Here is an 18,800-nt window from a genome sequence, read left to right as displayed (position 1 = left end):
TTATCTGAGAAAAAATATACCTGGTAGAAATTCCAAAGTTGATTTATATTAACTAGAAAGAAAAGCTTCAAGAAATGCTCTGTGTCATGTAAGGATATTTGGTGTAATTAAGCTTAGGTTACAAACACAGGCCACAAGCCATATTTGTGATTTGACTTCATCAGTTTATCTGCTGGAATATGCGTTGTCACCATCAAAATGCCTTTTTGATTTCCAGGTCACCTCACACACGTCTCCTCCTCCTACAGCAATAATGATAAGGATCCAGTTGACTGGTTAACATGTTTATTAAATGAGTACATTTATAGTTGTATCATTCTGATTGCCATCATCCCATCAATTTTGGGTAGGATCTGTAAAAATAAACAAATAATTAATAAATACACTTATATAAAAACGTCAGAAAAGACAGATAATTTAGATGACAAAAAAAGTCTGTTGTCAGTATATGTCAGCTTTGTGATCAAAACTAGTGTCAGTACTGCCCCATAAACTAACCAATAGGTTGTCCAAAAATTCAGGGATGTGGTTTTTCTTTTTTTTTTCTGCTTAAGCAATCAGCGCATGTATTCTTTGTACATGGTGCTCTTGTATTTACTGAGTTTGCAGGAAATCTTATTGCAGGTGATGCATTTATACACACACACACACATACACACACACACACACACACATATATATATATATATATGAAATCTCCCTGTCACCCTTTTCTGAGTGGTGTGTGTCTTCCTCAAGCTCGGATGCTCTACCAGAGGCCTGAGAGTTTGAGGGTTCCGCGCAGTATCAGTAGCAACTGGATTGCTCAGTAGGTAAGAATGTCGACTTTCCATGCCGGAGATCAGGGGTTCAAACCCCAGTTGGGACAAGTCTTCAGTAAGAGTTCATGGCTTAGACTCCTAATTATGTTATACAAGCCAGCTACCTCAGATACTTTGAGTGAGAGTAACAATCGAGTCACACCGGCTTAGACATTGCCCGGGTTAATAAGGTCCGCCGCAGGTGTTAGGGACCTGTTGTGGTTACACCGCCCCGAGCTGCCTCCCCGGCACGTTCAAGCCACTCCCCCAGCTTGGACGTGCCGGAAACATCCGAGCGCTCGGTTCGTGCTCTGAGGAGACGAGCGCTGCACTGCACCAGGTGTTTGCCATCAACTATCAGACACACCTGCGGCAATCAGGCAGCCCTCTACAAGAAGCCTCCCAGAACACCTCTCTGTGCGTCGACGTAATGAACCCTGCGATCCTCCCTCCGCGACTTCCACGGCTCCCCGTGTCTCCCTCGCTCCTCGTCCCCAGCGACCTTCACGTTTTCCCCGGACCTCTCCAGCGATCTCCCTCCGTGTCTCTCTCCCTGGACCCCTCTCTTCGGACTTGACTTCCTGGTTCTTGGACCCAGCCTTCCTCGGACATCCCCCCACTCTACGGATACGGACTTTAGTAGCCAGGCGTGTGCACATCGTCACAACAACCCCCACCTGAGATTACCCTGTTATCATCCCCTTGGCAATGTTGTTTCCTGCATTTTCCTGCAATAAAATCGCCTTCAGGTTTTCTCGATGCTCTGTGTCTGTCTGTCCTTTGGGTTTCGCTACACTGGCCTCTGGTCTTCATTCATGATACGTAACAGAACTTTGAAGCCAGAATGAGCCAAAGCAAATCTGAGGGGCAGGCAGTCGCTCAGGCAGTTATAGCCCCTAAGCCCCAGAACCCTATAGCTCTCGGGGCAGTGGTAAAGGACCACAGCATTCAACTCACCCAACTCTATTCAGAGCTTAGCACTGCCTTCTCCCAGATCACTGGCGAAATCAGCGGGCTCCAGGCTAACTCACGTACCTCGGCGAGCACGCTTTCTTCACCTCTCCGTGCAGATCCCTGCTCTGACAGTGGCAGTGTCCAAGACCAGCGGTCACCCTGCTCTGACCTCAGTCTCTGACCCCATCCCAGCTCCCAGTCCCTCCGAGCCTCCCTCCGATCAACCGTATCATGATCCCCGTGTTGAGCCTAACCCCCCCCCTGTCCTAAAGCCTTCGGTGGGGAGTTCGAGCAATGCAGAGGTTTTCTCGGTCAGTGTGAGCTCCTGTTCAAACACCAGCCAGCCAGGTATAGGATGGGGGAGGCTAAGGTAGCCCTGGTGATATTCCTGCTGACTGGCAGAGCCCTCAGTTGGGCAATGGCGGCAGTTGGCCATCACGAACCGTTCTCCACCAACTATGATGCCTTCCGCCCGAATTTTGTATAGTGTTCGACCACCCAGCGGACGAGGAGGACGCAGCTGGCCGCCTCCGTTCTATCCAGCAGGGAGCTAGGTCAGTGGCAGACTACACCCTGGAGGTTAGGATACTGGCGGCTAACAGTGGGTGGGACGACACAGCGCTTAAGAGCGCGTACGGGGGGGGGGGGGCTCAGCGATTCCATCAAGGATCTCATTGTCAGAGACCGGCCCTCTTCCTTCAACAAGCTCGTCAATCTCACTCTCTGGAGGGACGAACGGTTGCAGAAGCGGCGTCTAGAGTGCGCTCAACGCGCCAGAATTTCCCATAGATCTACCCACGCCCGAACTACCAGCGGGTCCCCTGTTCCAGCGTCCCACAGCCACTCTCCATCCTCTCAGCACCCCATGCTACCCCCGGCATCATCTGCACCCAGATCGGAGGAGCAGCCTATGCCGTTGGGTCGGTCACGGCTTCCACTGGAGAAGCGGGAGCAGAGGATGCGTGACCGACTCTGCCTCTACTGTGGGAAGTCGGGCCAGACTCACTAGTGGGGAGTGTCTTAATGAACTTTACTACTCCCCTGCCCCAGTCCAGAAAGGAGCACAACCGGTTGTTTCCTGTCACTCTCACCTGGGATAAGGTATCACTTTCTATCAGCGCACTGTTAGATTTGGGGGCAGACGAGTGTTTGATTGACATCTCACTGGCCCGGCAATCCGGCATTCCACTCGTCCCCCTTGATACTCTCCTCACAGCCAAAGCCTTAGACGGTCGTTCACTCAGTAGGACTACGCACAGCACAGCTTCTCTCACACTCACTCTTTCGGGTAATCACGTAGAGACTGCTCGTTTTTTGGTCTTGCACACCCCTGCAGCGCCCCTAGTGTTAGGTAGACCGTGGTTGGAGAGGCACGATCCCCACATCTCATAGTCCATAGGGCGGATATTGGGTTGGAGCGTTGCATGTCATGCCAACTGCCTTCGCTTCGCTCTCTCTCCGTCCAGTGGCCTCAGCCCCGTGCTCTCTCCCCCGGATCTCACTGGTGTACCCTCTGTCTATCATGATTTAGCTCCCATGTTTAGCAAAGACAGTGCACTTTCACTTCCCCCTCACCGTCCCTATGATTGTGCCATAGACCTCCTTCCCAGGGCCCCCCTTCCCTAACCCTAACAACACAGAGTCCCTGGCCTCAGGAATTATAAGGCCCTCGTCATCCCCGGTTGCAGCGGGCTTCTTTTCTGTGGCGAAGAAGGATGGCAGCCTGCGGCCCTGTATAGATTATCGTCAGTTAAATGACATCACTGTTAAAAATAAGTATCCGCTGCCGCTTATGAGTTCCACTTTCGAGCCACTCACTCACACCATGGTGTTCACTAAATTAGACCTTCGCAGTGTGTACCATTTGGTGTGTATTTGGGAGAGTGACAAATGGAAGACGGCCTTCAACATGCACCTAGGGCATTTCGAGTACCTCGTCATGGCCTTTGGTCTCACCAATGCCCCGGCCATCTTCCAAGAGCTGGTCAACGACATGTTGCGGGACATGCTAAACACATTTGTGGTGGTATACCTGGATGACATCCTCGTGTTCTCCAGGACGGAGGAGGAACACCACCAGCACGTCCGCCTGGTCCTCCAACGGCTGTTGGAGAAGAGGCTGTTCGTGAAGGCCGAGAAATGCGTGTTCCACTCCGCCTCCGTGGAATTTCTCGGCCACATTGTGGAGAAGGGGCACACCCGCGCCGACCCCAGGAAGATCCGAGCAGTGGAGGAGTGATAGTGGCCTACCGACAGGGCGCAACTCCGGCGCTTCCTCGGGTTCGGCAATTTTTATCGCCGCTTCATCAGGGGGTTCAGCCGAGTGGCCGCCCCCCTTACTGCACTAACCTCCACCCTCCCCCCTTCTCTTGGACCCCAGAGGCGGAGGCCGCTTTCTCGGCCTTGAAGGGACTGTTTACGACAGCTCCGGTGTTCACTCACCCTGACCCGTCCAAGCAGTTCATTTATCGAGGTGGAAGCGTCGGACACGGGCATCAGAGCCGTCCTCTCCCAGCGGTCAGAGGAGGACCAGAGAGTCCACTCGTGTGCCTTCCTCTCCCAGCGTTTCAGCCCAGCAGAGAGGAATTATGACATTAGCAACAGGGAGTTGCTGTCGGTCCATGCCACCCTGGAGGAGTGGAGACAATGGTTGGAGGGAGCTAAGCAGCGTTCGTTGTGTGGTCAGACCACAAGAATCTGACCTACATGCGAACGGCGAAGAAGCTTAACCCCCGACAGGCGCGCTGGGCTCAATTTTTCAGCCGGTTCGACTTCACCCTCACCTACCGTCTGGGTTCCAAGAACGTCAGGGCAGATGCCCTCTCCCGCTTGTTTCCAGAGGGGTCCCCTGACACAGAGGACACCCCTGACACCATCCTTCCCCCAGCCCGGGTGGTGGGTGCTGTCACCTAGGCTATCGAATCGGTGGTGAGAAGAGCTTAGCGCGCCCAGGCAACAGACCCTGGAATCGCCTATTTGTGCAGTCCACCGCCCGGTCCCAGTCCAGCCGGTTCGCCTGTCATCCCGGCGTCCACCAGACGGTGGCCCTCATCCGCAGACGCTTCTGGTGGCCCACTATGGAGACAGACACAAAGGAGTTCGTGGCCGCCTGCCCCACCTGTGCCCACAGTAGGGCTACCCATCACTCGCCGGCAGGTCTCCTGCGCCCCCTCCCTGTCCCTGGTCGACCTTGGTCACACATTGCCTTGGACTTCGTGACTGGCCTCCCCGTGTCCCAAGGAAATGATACTATCTTGACCATTGTTGACCGGTTCTCAAAGGCTGTCCATTTTGTCACCCTTCCCAAGCTCCCCTCTGCGGCTGAGACGGCGGACCTCCTCGTCTCCCATGTTATCCGTCTTCATGGGATCCCTCAGGACATAGTCTCCGACTGTGGTCCCCAGTTCACTTCTAAGGTGTGGCAGGCCTTCTGTAAGGGGATTGGGGTCTCTATATAGCCCTACGTTGATGTCTAGGACCTGTTGTTGGGACAAGAAGTACAAGCCCATTAGCTCACAAGTCTCTGCCCCATTGAAGCTGCCCATGATCGAAGCAGCCCATGGGCAGAGACCTGTGAGCTAGTGGGCTTGTACTTGTCCCAACTACAGGTCAACGTGGGGATATATAGAGATGATGGGCTGGCAGTCTGCAACAAACCGGCAAGAGAAGTCGAGAGAATAAAAAAGAAAATGTGTAGTATATTTGCAAACAATGGACTAAAAATTCCAATTGAGGCGAACAAAAAACTGATTGACTTCCTGGACATCTCACTAGACCTTAGAAATGGTACATATAGGCATACATGAAGCCCAACAATATACTGCAATACATCCACAGAGAAAGCAGTCATCCACACTCCATCTGGAAAAATGCCCCAGTGAGTATAAACAAGAGACTCTCATGTTTATCATCCAGCAAGGCCATCTTTAACGAAGCAGCCCCCCCATACCAGGAAGCCTTACAAACAGGTGGATATGATTTCAGACTTAAGTACAACCCACCACCAATTAGTGACAGCCAGCAACAACAACAAAAAAAGCGCAACAGAAGGCGGGATATCGCCTGGTATAAGCCTCCCCACAGCGCCACCGTGTGGCCTCTAATATTGGAAAACAATTTTTCAAACTTTTGGTTGAACGCTTTACCCCAGACCAGCAATTGAGGAAAATATTCAATAGAAACACTGTCAAAATGAGCTACAACTGCAGGCCAGATGTTCAGCAGGTTATTTCATCCCACAACACAAGCATCAGGGTCAAGGCACACACACCCTCACCCCAACCAAACACCTCCAACTGCAACTGCCGTGTTAAGACATCGTGTCCTCTAGAAGGAAAATGCCAGACAGAGGCAGTCATCTATCCACCTTGAATAATATAAACGAATTGGCCACCAGCTGTAGACACCGAAAAAAATATCTCCTTTGTAACTATAAGTAAAACGTCTTTATTATTCTCCCCCCACCCCCCATTAGATGACACGCATATGACATTTATTAGGGTTTTTTTTCTTTGCCTTTTTAAATATGTTTCTTTTAACTACCTGTCCTCCCAACTGTGCCCCAACACCACCCCAATATATAATTCACATAAGTTACTTTGTTATATTTTTAATGTATGCCATTTCAACAGTGCCCTGGCCCCTAAATGCTTTTCAAGACAAACCCCAGTCCCATTGGTTGAAATGTTTCCTGCCCCTCCATTGGTTGCTGTGCATCATAAGTACCTACCCCATTGGCTATTATAATTTGAATGTTTCCACATTTGATTGGTCGCTGTCCAACCGAAATTAGGGGCGTGACGCTGGGCAACGTAAACTGTGTGATTCTTTGTGACTAAAACATTAGCAGCTGATGAAACAGGCCTGTACTGCTATGCATTAACATCTTTTTTCCTGTATCCGTGTTGATATTCCGCTCCTCATTAGTCCAGCATTCGCAGCACCATTGACGGTTTCGGAAAAAAACGCTGTGTATATATATATATATTGTGGAGTTAGAAAACGAGACAGGAGACGTGAGAGTAGACGTAGTCGAGGTAGTTTACTAGCTCCAACTTTGCATGTCATACATTCGACAACGACACTGAACTCTGTACCGGAAGCGGAAGTGCATTATCTCTTAGGTGAATGTCTCTAGTTATATAGATGTGGGTCACCACACAGGCCCCCCCAGAATTCACCTACACAAAACAATGCAAAACAGCAAAAGCGCAAGTCATGAACATAAAAATAGACTCTACAACAGAACAGTCAATGACATAGTGCAAAGTCACGAGGAAAACAAGTGACGAGTCGGGGGGCGGACCCTGCGGCCATAACGGCTGCGCTTCACAGGAGGGGAAACAGATGGGGCCGAAACCCGGGCCATAGGCGGGGCCGAAGCAGGAACAGAGGCAGGTGCCGGGGCCGACCTAGGAGGGCGTCCCCGCCGCGGGGGTAGGGCCAATTGCATTGGCTCCCCAATGTCCAAGTGAGCGGGCTTGAGACGGTCTATAGCGACCCGCTCCGGCCTGCCCCCCATGTCCACCACAAAGTTCTTATCCCCCGCCTCCAGGATGCGGAAGGGCCCGTCGTATGGGGGCTGCAGCGGGGACCGATGGCTGTCGTGCCTAATGAAGACGTACCTCACCGATGGCAGATCCTTGGGGACGTAGGACCGGGGGAGGCAGTGTTGAGACATCGGAACGGGAGCGAAGGCACCGGCAGCGCTCCGGGACGCACTGAGGTGAGAGGCGGCCGACCAGGGAGCCGTAGCATCCGGAAGAAACTCCCCCGGAACTCGCAGGGGCTGGCCATACACCAGCTCAGCGGAGGAGGTCTGGAAGTCTTCCTTCGGGGCCGAACGCAGGCCGAGCATGACCCATGGGAGCCGGTCCATCCAGTCGCAGCCAGTGAGGCTTGCCCGCAGAGCGGCTTTCATGTCCCGATGGAACCGCTCACAAAGTCCGTTGCTCTGCGGGTTGTACGCCGTAGTGCGGTGGATCTTCATCCCCAGGTGCTCAGCGACCGCCGTCCAGAGCTCCGAGGTAAACTGGGAGCCCCGGTCGCTCGTGATGTCACCCGGTGTGCCGAAACGGGCCACCCAGCAGCCGATGAACGCCCGTGCTACCTCTGCTGCCGTCGTGGAGGACAAGGGAATAGCCTCTGGCCACCTGGTGGCCCTGTCCACAATAGTGAGGAGGAACGTATAACCACGGGAGGGGGGCAGGGGACCCACCAGGTCAACATTGACGTGGTCAAACCGCCTCTCTGGAACCACAAACGGCGCCAAAGGGGCCTTGGTATGGCGGTGCACCTTGGCGCGTTGGCACGCCACACACGAGCCGGCCCAGGCTCTAACATCCTTACGGAGCCCAGGCCAAACAAACTTGACGCTCACCAGCTTGGTCGAGGCCTTCACTCCCGGGTGGGAAAGGCCGTGGACGGTGTCGAAAACTCGGCGCCGCCAGGAAGTAGGCACCAGGGGGCGCGGTTGACCGGTGGAGATGTCACAGAGGAGGGTGGTGTTGGCCGCGTCGAACGTCACATCCTCCAGCCGTAGGGGTCGACCGGTAGTCTTGAACGGTCGCGTCCTTGGCTTGGTCCGCTGCCATAGCAGCGTAGTCGAGTCCCAAGTGAACGGCGTTAACAACCGCCTGTGAAAGGCAGTCGGCGACGGAGTTATCCTTGCCCGACACGTGTTGTATGTCCGTGGTAAACTCGGAAACCGCCGCGAGATGGCGCTGCTGACGCCCAGACCACGGTTCTGAGGTTTTGGCCATACAGAACGTCAGCGGTTTGTGGTCCACGAAAGCGGTGAACTGTCGGCCCTCCAATAGGAACCTAAAGTGTCTGGTTGCGAGGAAGAGACCCAGTAGTTCCCTATCAAAGGTGCTGTATTTGCGCTCGCTCTCACGGAGTTGTTTACTGAAGAACGCCAACGGCTGCCAGCCCCCCCCCCCACCCACTGCTCACACACGGCCCCCACGGCATAGTCGGAGGCATCCGTTGTAAGGGCTATGGGGGTGGCAGGCGACGGGTGAGCTAGCAGCGCAGCGTTGGCCAGCGCGGTCTTGGCGGCCACAAAAGCCTCGTCCATCCCCGAAGACCAGTCCAGCTCGTCCTTAGACTTCTTACCCTGCAGGGCCTCATACAGGGGACGCATGATGTGGGCGGCACGGGGCAGGAAACGGTTATAAAGGTTCACCATGCCCAGGAATTCCTGCAGCGACTGTACAGTGCGGGGGCGGGGGAACATGGTGACAGCCTCAACCCTGGCAGGGAGGGGAACGGCCCCCTGTGGAGTGATGTGGTGCCCGAAGAAGGTGATGGACGACTCCCCGAACTGACACTTAGCTGAGTTGATCATGAGGCCGTGTTTGCTGAGCCTGTCAAACAGCTGTCTGAGGTTCGTCATGTGTTCCTCCGCCGACGCGCTGGCGACGAGGATGTCGTCTAAGTACACAAACAAAAATGGCATGTCGCGGAGCACAGAATCCATAAGGCGCTGAAACGTCTGCGCCACCCCTTTAAGGCCGAAAGGCATACGTAAAAACTCAAAGAGCCCAAAGGGTGTGATGACAGCCGTTTTTGGGACATCCAGTGGGTGGACCGGCACTTGGTGATACCCCCGCACTAAGTCGATTTTGGAATAGATGGCAGCGCCCGCCAGGTGGGTAGAGAAATCTTGTATGTGCGGTATGGGGCACCGGTCGGGGGTCGTGGCATTGTTTAGGCGACGGTAGTCCCCGCACGGGCGCCAACCCCCGTTGGCCTTAGTAACCATGTGAAGAGAGGAAGCCCACGGGCTGTCAGAACAGCGGACAATGCCGAGGCGCTCCATCGTCGAAAACTCCTCCCTGGCTATTGCGAGCTTGGCCGAGTCGAGGCGTCGGGCCCGGGCGTAAACTGGGGGGCCCACTGTGGTGATATGATGTTCCACGCCGTGCTTGGCCACCACCGAGGAGAAGGTGGGTGTGGTGAGCTCGGGGAAATTTGCGAGCAGGCGTTGGTATGGATCCCTGGTGGAGAGTGTGTTAGCGAGGCACAGCGCTCCAGCGCCCCCAAGCGTGCAGGGGTATGATGCAAAAGAGACGGCATCAATCACGCGACAGTTTTTAACATCCACCAGCAGGTTGAAAGCACAGAGGAAATCCGCACCTAGGAGCGGGGTGGATACAGCAGCCATCACAAAGTCCCAGCCAAAACGTCGGCCGCCAAAACACACGTCCACATGTCTGATACCGTACGTCCGAATGGACGTGCCGTTGGCGGCGTCCATCTGGGGGCCGTGACTGTCGGTCATCGTTTCCACAGCTTGTGCTGGTAGTATGCTGCGTTGAGCGCCAGAGTCAACCAGCAGCCGCCAGCCCGACAAGGAGTCTCTGATGAACAACAGCTTGCAGTCACGGCCGGCGCCCATAGCCGTTGACGAGCGCCGGCCTTGGCGTTTCCCTGAACCCTGTAACTGCAAGGTTTGCGACACCGTTTTGCTTTTGCCCCAAACCTGGCATGGTAATAACAGAGCCCGTCATCAGGTTGGCGGCGGGCTGTCACCGCAGCCGCGGTGTCCATATAGTCGTACACAGGTGGTGGTGGGGCGGTCTGGTGGGGTAGCAGGGCATGCACAAACTGTTGCCGGTTGGCCAGGAAAACCCTGTCTGCTTCAGCAGCCAGAGAACAGTAGTCCTTGGAGGCGGCGAGAGGAGAACTGGCCAGTGCTGTGCGTACAGGTGCGGGGAGCTGCCTCAGAAAAATGTGTGTGAAAAGAAAGGCCGGATCAGCCGATCCCAGCACAGACAGCATTTTTTCCATTAACTCAGACGGTTTGCCGTCGCCGAGGCCATTCGGGGACAGTAAACGGTCTGCCTTCTCCAGCTCCGACAGTTCAAATAGTTTCAGGAGGAATGTCTTTATAGCGTCGTACTTGCCAGCAGCTGGCGGAGCTTCCAACAGCGTCATTGCTCGCGCCGTTGTCGATGCGTCTAACGCCGCCACTACGTAGAAGTACTGCGTTGCATCCTGCGTTATCCCTCTCAGCTGGAACTGGGCTTCCACATGTTGAAACCACGGCCGTGGATTATGCTGCCAAAAGTCGGTTAGCTTCACAGTAGCGGTGTAAATGCTAGCGTTAGCAATAGCCATGTTGTTAGCACCGGCGTCGTCGTTGTCAGACATACTCGTATTAGTAGTTCGATCACGTCGGGGTCACCAATGTGGAGTTAGAAAACAACGAGACAGGAGACGTGAGAGTAGACGTAGTCGAGGTAGTTTACTAGCTCCAACTTTGCATGTCATACATTCGACAACGACACTGAACTCTGTACCGGAAGCGGAAGTGCATTATCTCTTAGGTGAATGTCTCTAGTTATATAGATGTGGGTCACCACAATATATATATATATATATATATATATATATATATATATATATATATATATATATATACACAAACACACACACACACACACACACAAACAGAATGTTACATAGCTTTTGAGATACTTACAGTTACATGTATATGCCAACTCCAGGTACTTGTATGTGCCAACACAGGGGTCCCCTAAAAATGAATCGATAGCAGGAATTGCGCAGTGGCTTTTCCCAGCACACCTGTGCAAAGCGAAGAGCATTCGGTCATTGTCTGATTGAACATTTGAGTTAACACAATGGCTTAATTCCCTTACTTACACGGTGAGTAAATTGCAACAAATTTGAACAAACCCACAATATAATGTTAGTGCTTAAGGGAGACACGTGAAATTACTCTTCTATATTATCCTCATACTGGAGTAGGGTACAGCACCTTTCGGCGACTTTACTGGTTGGGTCTGAGCAGTCGACATCTTGCATCTGAGACTCAGTATGCCCTTACGAGCATTTGGTCTTGTCACGGCGTCCATAATTAGCACCGTGGAACACTATGATCGTGTCTCTAGCTGAGAAAGAAAGGGCAGGAAAGTGGCATGAAGGATGAAGCTCACACAATGAAATAGTTTGTTTTTTTATCACAGATTCTAAAATGTATGTTAAAAATCATAATATCCATGGAGAAGAGGAAATAGGATCTTACGACACTCTAGCTGAGCCACTGAGTTCTCGCACACAACAAGGTGATCTGGGGCAAAGTTACATGATTGACATTAGATAACGACTTGTTGCTTTACACACATGAAACACAGTTCAGGTTTATGTTATGCATTGCTTCATAATAATGATTCATTATTATTCAGTTAGTAGCACACATGAAACTGACATGCTGGGAGGCAGGTGTAGGAGGTTTCCATGTATTTGTAGGTGACAGGGCAGGGGTCAGTACTGGCAAAGACTGCCGTGCTAAGCTCACACACCTTCATGCCATTACACCTGTACGGAGCATAGGGGAGGGTTTGAAACGCGAAAGAAGATCAAAACATTCTTTGTCAAATAGTATTTCCTAATTGTAAGGTCAACACAGATGTGTACCTGTTTTTTACCACATCCAGCGCGCCCTTCAGAGAACATGCTGTGTTGGTAAGTTGCTCTGGTGGTACGCCCTCACTACAAGTCTCTCCGTTCTTGCGTCCATTCGACGCTTCCTTGACACTGATCACCCCATGATCTATTACACAGAGGACAGGATGCAGGAAGAGGACGACCATATAAGAGGCTGTGGTACATGCCGTGTGTACATCGCGAGTATTTCATATACAGAGTATTTGATGCTCAACTGTGTGCCACCAGTTTAGGGCTCATGATAAAGGTAGAAACTGATCATATTCCATCCCAGCAACCAGGAATCAGAATCGGCAACACTTCCTTTGTCATTCCACCTCATGCACTTGCACACATGAAATGAGACCAAATGCTGTTTCCCCGGCCCACAGCCGTGCAACACAGAGACAAAACCCGTCCAAGAGCTACAACAACACACATAACCAAACTAACCCACATAACCAGGCTAATGTAACCAGGTTAAAATTAATGTTTTTATTTTATTTTGTTTGAGTATGAAATATCACCAAATCCTGTCTGTGTGCTGTTATTTGTGTTTACTACATTTTATTTTATGTGATTAATCTATTGGTGAATTTGTTGATTGTGTGTGATTGTTTCAATCTCTTAGTGATTTCTAGATTCAATTATTTAAATGAATTGAGCTTTTCACTTTTTTATTTTATTTTTTATTTTATCTGAGTGTTAGAGGTAGGAACATGGCAGAGGGTGGTTCGTACGTAGGTGGGGGTGATCAGGATCTTTTGGATCGCCAGTGTGCTATGGAGAGGGGGTACCAGTTAGATGTGGGTGGGGGTTTACGGCTAGGTGTAGGTAGGAGTTTCGGGCAGCTCTTAGAGGGCGGGGAACCAGACACCAGAGCACCAGGACCTAGAGACCCGACCACATTTGGCACTTCTCAGTTCACCTCCACACGCTACGTAGAACGGGCCAGGCCAGGTATCAGCGAAGGGGCTGTGCTGGGTAACAGCGAGCAGCCAGTGGGTGGTAACTGCCTCTTTAGTACGATGGACCTCACCTCTGGCTTCTTCAACATCCCAATGCATGAAGATGACAAGAAGTACACTGCTTTCACGACTCCCCTTGGGTTGCATGAATACAATCGCATGCCACAGGGCCTTTGTAATAGCCCTGCAGCCTTCATGAGAATGATGATTGGGATCTTTGGGGATCTGAACTTCACGAAGCTTTTGTGCTATCTTGATGATCTTCTTGTCTTCGCGCCGTCAGAGGTTGAGGCTCTGTCGAGGCTCCGCACTGTGTTTCAGAGGTTGAGGGAAAACAACTTGAAACTGGCTCCGAAGAAGTGTCATCTGCTGCAGAAGCGGGTGCGGTTTTTGGGCCACGTGGTTGATGGCGGAGGTGTGTCTGTCGATCCCTCCAAAGTAGAGGTCATCTCCAACATGACAGTGCAGGATCTCATGGAAGGTGATGGGTGCACGCCTTCTGTTCGTAGGATCAAATCTTTCCTTGGTATGGTATTTTACTACCAGCATTTCCTCCCGAACTGCTCCTCCGTGGCTAAGCCCCTGTTCGCCCTTACAGCTGGACAAAAGAGGAAGGGGAGGTCGGCTAAGGATAAGAAGCCCCATGGCAGCTTCCGTAAGCTTACCTCCGCAGACTGGACGGTGGAATGTGGGGAAGCATTTGATCTGTTGAAGACGATGTTACTGGAGTGTGTGGTGCTTGCCCATCCAGACTTTGAGGTGCCTTTCATTTTGTCGGTCGATGCGTCTTTGGACGGACTCGGCGCGGTGCTGTCTCAAGTGCCCCGAGGAGAGTCCAAGGCCAGACCTGTTGGTTTTGCAAGCAAGTCCCTCAGTGCCTCACAGCGGAAGTATCCAGCTCATAGACTGGAGTTCATGGCGCTAAAGTGGAGTGTTTGTGAAAAGTTCAGCCACTGGCTGAAGGGTCAAAGCTTCACCGTTTGGACAGATAATAATCCGCTGACTTATCTCCTAACGAAGCCGAAGCTTGACGCGTGTGAGATCCGCTGGGTGTCTAAGTTGGCGTCTTACACCTTCGATCTCAAACACCTGCCAGGGAAGAAAAACGTGGTGGCGGATGCATTGAGTCGCGACCCTTTTTCCAAGCCCGTCAGTCAGAGGCTACTTAGGGAGCCCTACCCGGCCCTTGTTCAGGAAGCCGACGGGGTTGAGGGGGACTCTGTGCAGGATGTTTTCAGACTCAGTTGCCAGTCCCAAACAGTGAGTAGTGCGCGATCTGGGTTTGCTTGTGATGCAGCTGAGGTCAGGGCTTTTTGTCAAGCCAAATGTGACTGGCCTGATGCATCAGTATTCACAGCACTCAGTTTGGTCCAGCACGTTCAGCATCTGTCGGGTGGTCAGGATACACTGCCAATGTTATCCACCGAGGAGCTCAGGTTGAGTCAGGAGCAGGACCCCTGCATCTCCAAGGTGTTGCCCTTTGTCTCTGTTCGGAAGCGGCCATCGAGGCGTGAGAGGCATGGTGCTGACCAGAAGGTCCTCAGGCTGTTGAAACAGTGGGAGAAATTGGAAGTCAATGATGGTGTCTTGTACAGGGTGACAAAGGACCCAGTGTCCAAGCAGAGGAGGTCTCAGTATGTTTTACCTCTGAGTCTGAAAGACAAGGCACTGTCTGGCATCCACGATCACGCTGGTCATCAGGGCCAGGACCGTACTCTCTCTCTTGCAAGGCAGCGTTTTTATTGGCCTGACATGGAGAGGGATATCAGAGCATATGTCAGATGCTGTCGGAGATGTGTGTTTGGGAAGACCCCAGAGCCAGCTGCTTGCGCGCCCCTGGAGAGCATTAAAACTTCCGCACCGATGCAGCTTGTGTGTATGGATTTCTGGTCCGCTGAGGACAGTAAGCAGCGGTCAGTCGATGTCTTAGTGGTTACTGACCACTTCACTAAGCTTGCTCACGCGTTCCCCTGCACCAATCAGAAAGCGAAGCAGGTCGCCAAGAAACTCTGGGATCATGTATTCTGTGTTTACGGGTTTCCGGAAAGAATACATTCTGACCAGGGCACAAACTTTGAGAGCAACCTGATTGCAGAGCTTCTCAAGTTGGCGGGTGTAGCGAAGTCCCACACGACGGCCTACCATCCTATGGGTAATGGCGGGACAGAGCGTTTTAATCGCACGATGGGGAATATGCTCCGTTCCCTTCCGCTTCAGCAGAAGCAACAGTGGCCTCAGCAGATCCATTCTCTCACGCTCGCGTACAATGCCACTGTTCACGAGACCACGGGTTATGCACCTTTCTTCCTGATGTATGGGCGTGTCCCAAGACTGCCGGTGGATGTTATGTTCAGGCAGGTTTTGCATGATCCTCACGTTGTTGACTATGACTCTTATGCTCAGTCTCTGCTTTCCTGTCTAAGGAGTGCAATGGAGATCGCTCAGAAGCACTCCACGGCTGAGCAGCAGCATCAGGCGCGACAGTACAACAGACATGCCAAGGGCACTGTCCTGTCTGTCGGGGATCGTGTTTTGGTTGCGAACCAGAGTGAGCGAGGGAAGAGAAAGTTGGCTGACAAATGGGAGAACGGAGTGTACACGGTTGTCGGTGTCAACCCCAATATCCACGTCTACAAGATTCAGGATGCAGAGGGGCACACCAGAGTGGTGCACAGGAACCGTTTGTTGGAGGTCAACTTCTTGCCCCTTCCTGAGTTAGATCAGGGTGAGGAGTCCAGTACAACCAGTCAGTTGCTTGACTGCGCAGAGTCCGATGAGGAGGACAGTGCAGATGGCCTGACGGTCTCAGGGGATGCAGTGGGGCTAGCAGTCTCATCACTTGGAGACTCGCCTAGATCTGAGTGGGCAGAATCGGAAGAGTTCATTCCGTCTAGTCTGGTAGTCAGTCCTGTGGGGGCCACTGCTCAGTCTCCACCCAACACACACGCACCACACAACACACATGCACCACACATAGAGGCATCACACTCACTCGATGTAGGTGTTATATCTCACACTGATTCGCACACAGGGGCACCACCCTCACTCGATACAGATGCTGCAGCTCGCACTGTCTCACGCACACAAATAGAGAGCGATGGTCGGGTTAGGACACGCACAGGGAGGGTGGTGAGGTCAGTGAACAGGTTAATAGAATCTATGGCTCAGATGCCATTTCTACGGAATGTGAGGGTTTGAACTTTGATGGAGGTTGGAGTCATTCAAACTAGTTTAATGTGAGTTATTAGGTGTCTATCAGACAGGGTTGTTTTGGGCCAAGTGCATGGTGTGGCGTATCAGGCGTCACATTGATCTAAGGGAATTCTGAGACTTGATCAACCTCATTATTTTCTGGACCTCGTAACCGAGGTAGCTCCTAAGTTGACTGGAGGACTAGGTCCTTCTTTTCACTTGTGCCAGTAGTCAGTGATGGACTTTTCCTTTCCTCTTTCTCTTTTTATCCTGCTGTCAGGATGTTGGTGAATTTCAGGAGGGGTGAATGTAACCAGGTTAAAATTAATGTTTTTATTTTATTTTGTTTGAGTATGAAATATCACCAAATCCTGTCTGTGTGCTGTTATTTGTGTTTACTACATTTTATTTTATGTCATTATTTACTTTTATGTATGTTTTCCAACGACCGTCATATACATGTACTGTCGCTTTAAGAGAGAGGTCTTGTGGGTACACGGAAGACGGAACGCGGGAGAGGCCATTTTTGTTTTGTGGGAGGAGTCTCAAGCAGCAATCGAGCCGAGCCACACGTGTTTCTTACCGTAGGACAGTTTTGCTGGTTGAGGAGAACGTAACCTTGAGTATCCCTGTAAGAAGATACTGCAAGCTGTGGGATAAAATACTTGTTTATCCTTTCTTACATCGGAGTCCCGTGGACGGTTTCTCCTTCTAACGCACACGAGTGGAGTCCGGGCAGTGGTTGAACTTCGACCCCCACGTCCGTAAGAAACACCGCTCCCGCTGGAGGACTGGACGGTTGTCGAAGGGTTTGAAACCAAAATAAACGGCAAGGTGGGCCAAATAGAGTCCTGTGTGTCCCCGCTCCTTCCTTGATCATGATGATGATGATGATGATGAGAGACTGAGGGCCCCCCACAACACCTGGGGCCCCACCCAACTAGAACACAACGCAGAGCTAATGATGAGAGTGACGGGCATGCAGCAGGCTGACCAGCACAGAACAGCATAGGACTGCCCCCGTTACACTAACACACATAACCAGACTGACACACACAACCAGACTGACACACACAACCAGGCTAACACACACAACCAGACTAACACACATAACCAGACTGACACACATAACCAGACTAACACACATAACCAAACTAAAAAATTTTTTTTTTTTTAAATTCACTGTCCAAGTGAACGAACGCCAGCCAGGATGACTGTGGATGGACCGCCGGTCTGCATGGGCTAGCAGTTAGCTTAGCCTGCCCCAATTACGCGTCCTGTCAGACCGCCCTCGGTGTTACCTCCTTGGGTTCGGCTCCAGGCAGGGGCCGTGGTCCCTGAGGCAACCGAACACAGCAGACCAAGCCCTCCCAGCCGATCCAGCGCCAGCTCTCTCAGCCAACAAACGAAGACCAAAACTTAGACGCAGACGTGGACCAAGACACGGCATCGACGGTACTGGGTAAGGCCGCCCCAAATGTGAATTCGTGCCGCCATCTTGTCACACCGGAAGCGGTGACATCCTTGCCTATAATATTGTAACGTGCATGCATAGAAGACACGCTGGCCGCTAGATCGCGAGTCTGACCCTTTAGTCGAGCGGTTAGCGATGTCTCCTGAGGTGCGTGCGATACGGGTTCGCGTCCCGGCCGCGGCAGTTCCTGTGTTTGCGTTGTCCCCCAAATTCGCTACAATGTAATGCCCCTTTTCCCGCTACATGGTACCGGCTCGGCTCGGCTCGACTCGCTTCTGTATCATTTTCCATTACCGTAACAGTACCCACCCCTCAGTGTAGCTGGTCGCATTGATTCTGATACCTGCTCCAGTTTTTTCGGAACCTCGACAGAGGCGGTACCAGAGAAGTGGTAACAGTTACCAAAACGCCGATACTTTCCAGTAATGGAAAACGAAAACAGGCCGAGCCGAGCCGAGTTTAGCCGAGCCGAGCCGACTCGAGTCGAGCCGGTAGGCCTGTATTCCTGGAAGGGTAGCGGACAGAAAGACCCCCGAAAGTAAAAAGTCTTACCACAGGTTAACCGATGGACATTGTAACTGCCCTCACAGGTGATGACTCTTTCTGCGGAGGGAACACAAGGAGCAGGTATGGAGGAGGCATCAGACTGGTATGCAGATTAAAATACACGCAGGTTTTCTCACACATAGCCGCACAGACACACTCCTACCTGCACTTGTGAGCACACAATGAGCCACTGCCAGCACTGAGGGAGACAAACACGTCACTTCTTTCAACGAAAACCACATTTTGATTTAGTCTTCATACAAGATTTTTTTAAAATCTTAATATTGTGTAAAAATAATCAGATTCTTTTCGTATTATGGTGTGCTTTCCTCCATGTAAAAAGTAGTATGCACAGTATTTAGCGTTCACAAGCTGGTTATTTTTTACAGAATAATTATTTCAAACAACAAAAAA

General features: G+C 51.7%; 1 protein-coding gene across 1 annotated transcript; it reads right to left on the bottom strand.

Moving 5' to 3' along the window:
• Positions 1-272: 272 nt before the first annotated feature.
• On the bottom strand, positions 273-18,492 carry LOC130130335 (L-rhamnose-binding lectin SML-like; the record flags this gene model as incomplete). Its single annotated transcript, XM_056300016.1, is given in 7 exon segments — positions 273-353; positions 11,242-11,345; positions 11,539-11,671; positions 11,806-11,850; positions 11,989-12,098; positions 12,198-12,333; positions 18,393-18,492. Coding segments are annotated over 7 exon segments (645 nt in total), but the record flags the coding sequence as incomplete, so codon positions are not given.
• Between the last annotated feature and the right edge of the window lie 308 nt (positions 18,493-18,800).

The sequence above is a fragment of the Lampris incognitus genome, chromosome 2 (genome assembly GCF_029633865.1).
Source record: "Lampris incognitus isolate fLamInc1 chromosome 2, fLamInc1.hap2, whole genome shotgun sequence".
Taxonomy (NCBI): Eukaryota; Metazoa; Chordata; class Actinopteri; order Lampriformes; family Lampridae; genus Lampris; species Lampris incognitus.
This window is presented reverse-complemented; position numbering and strand designations above follow the sequence as displayed.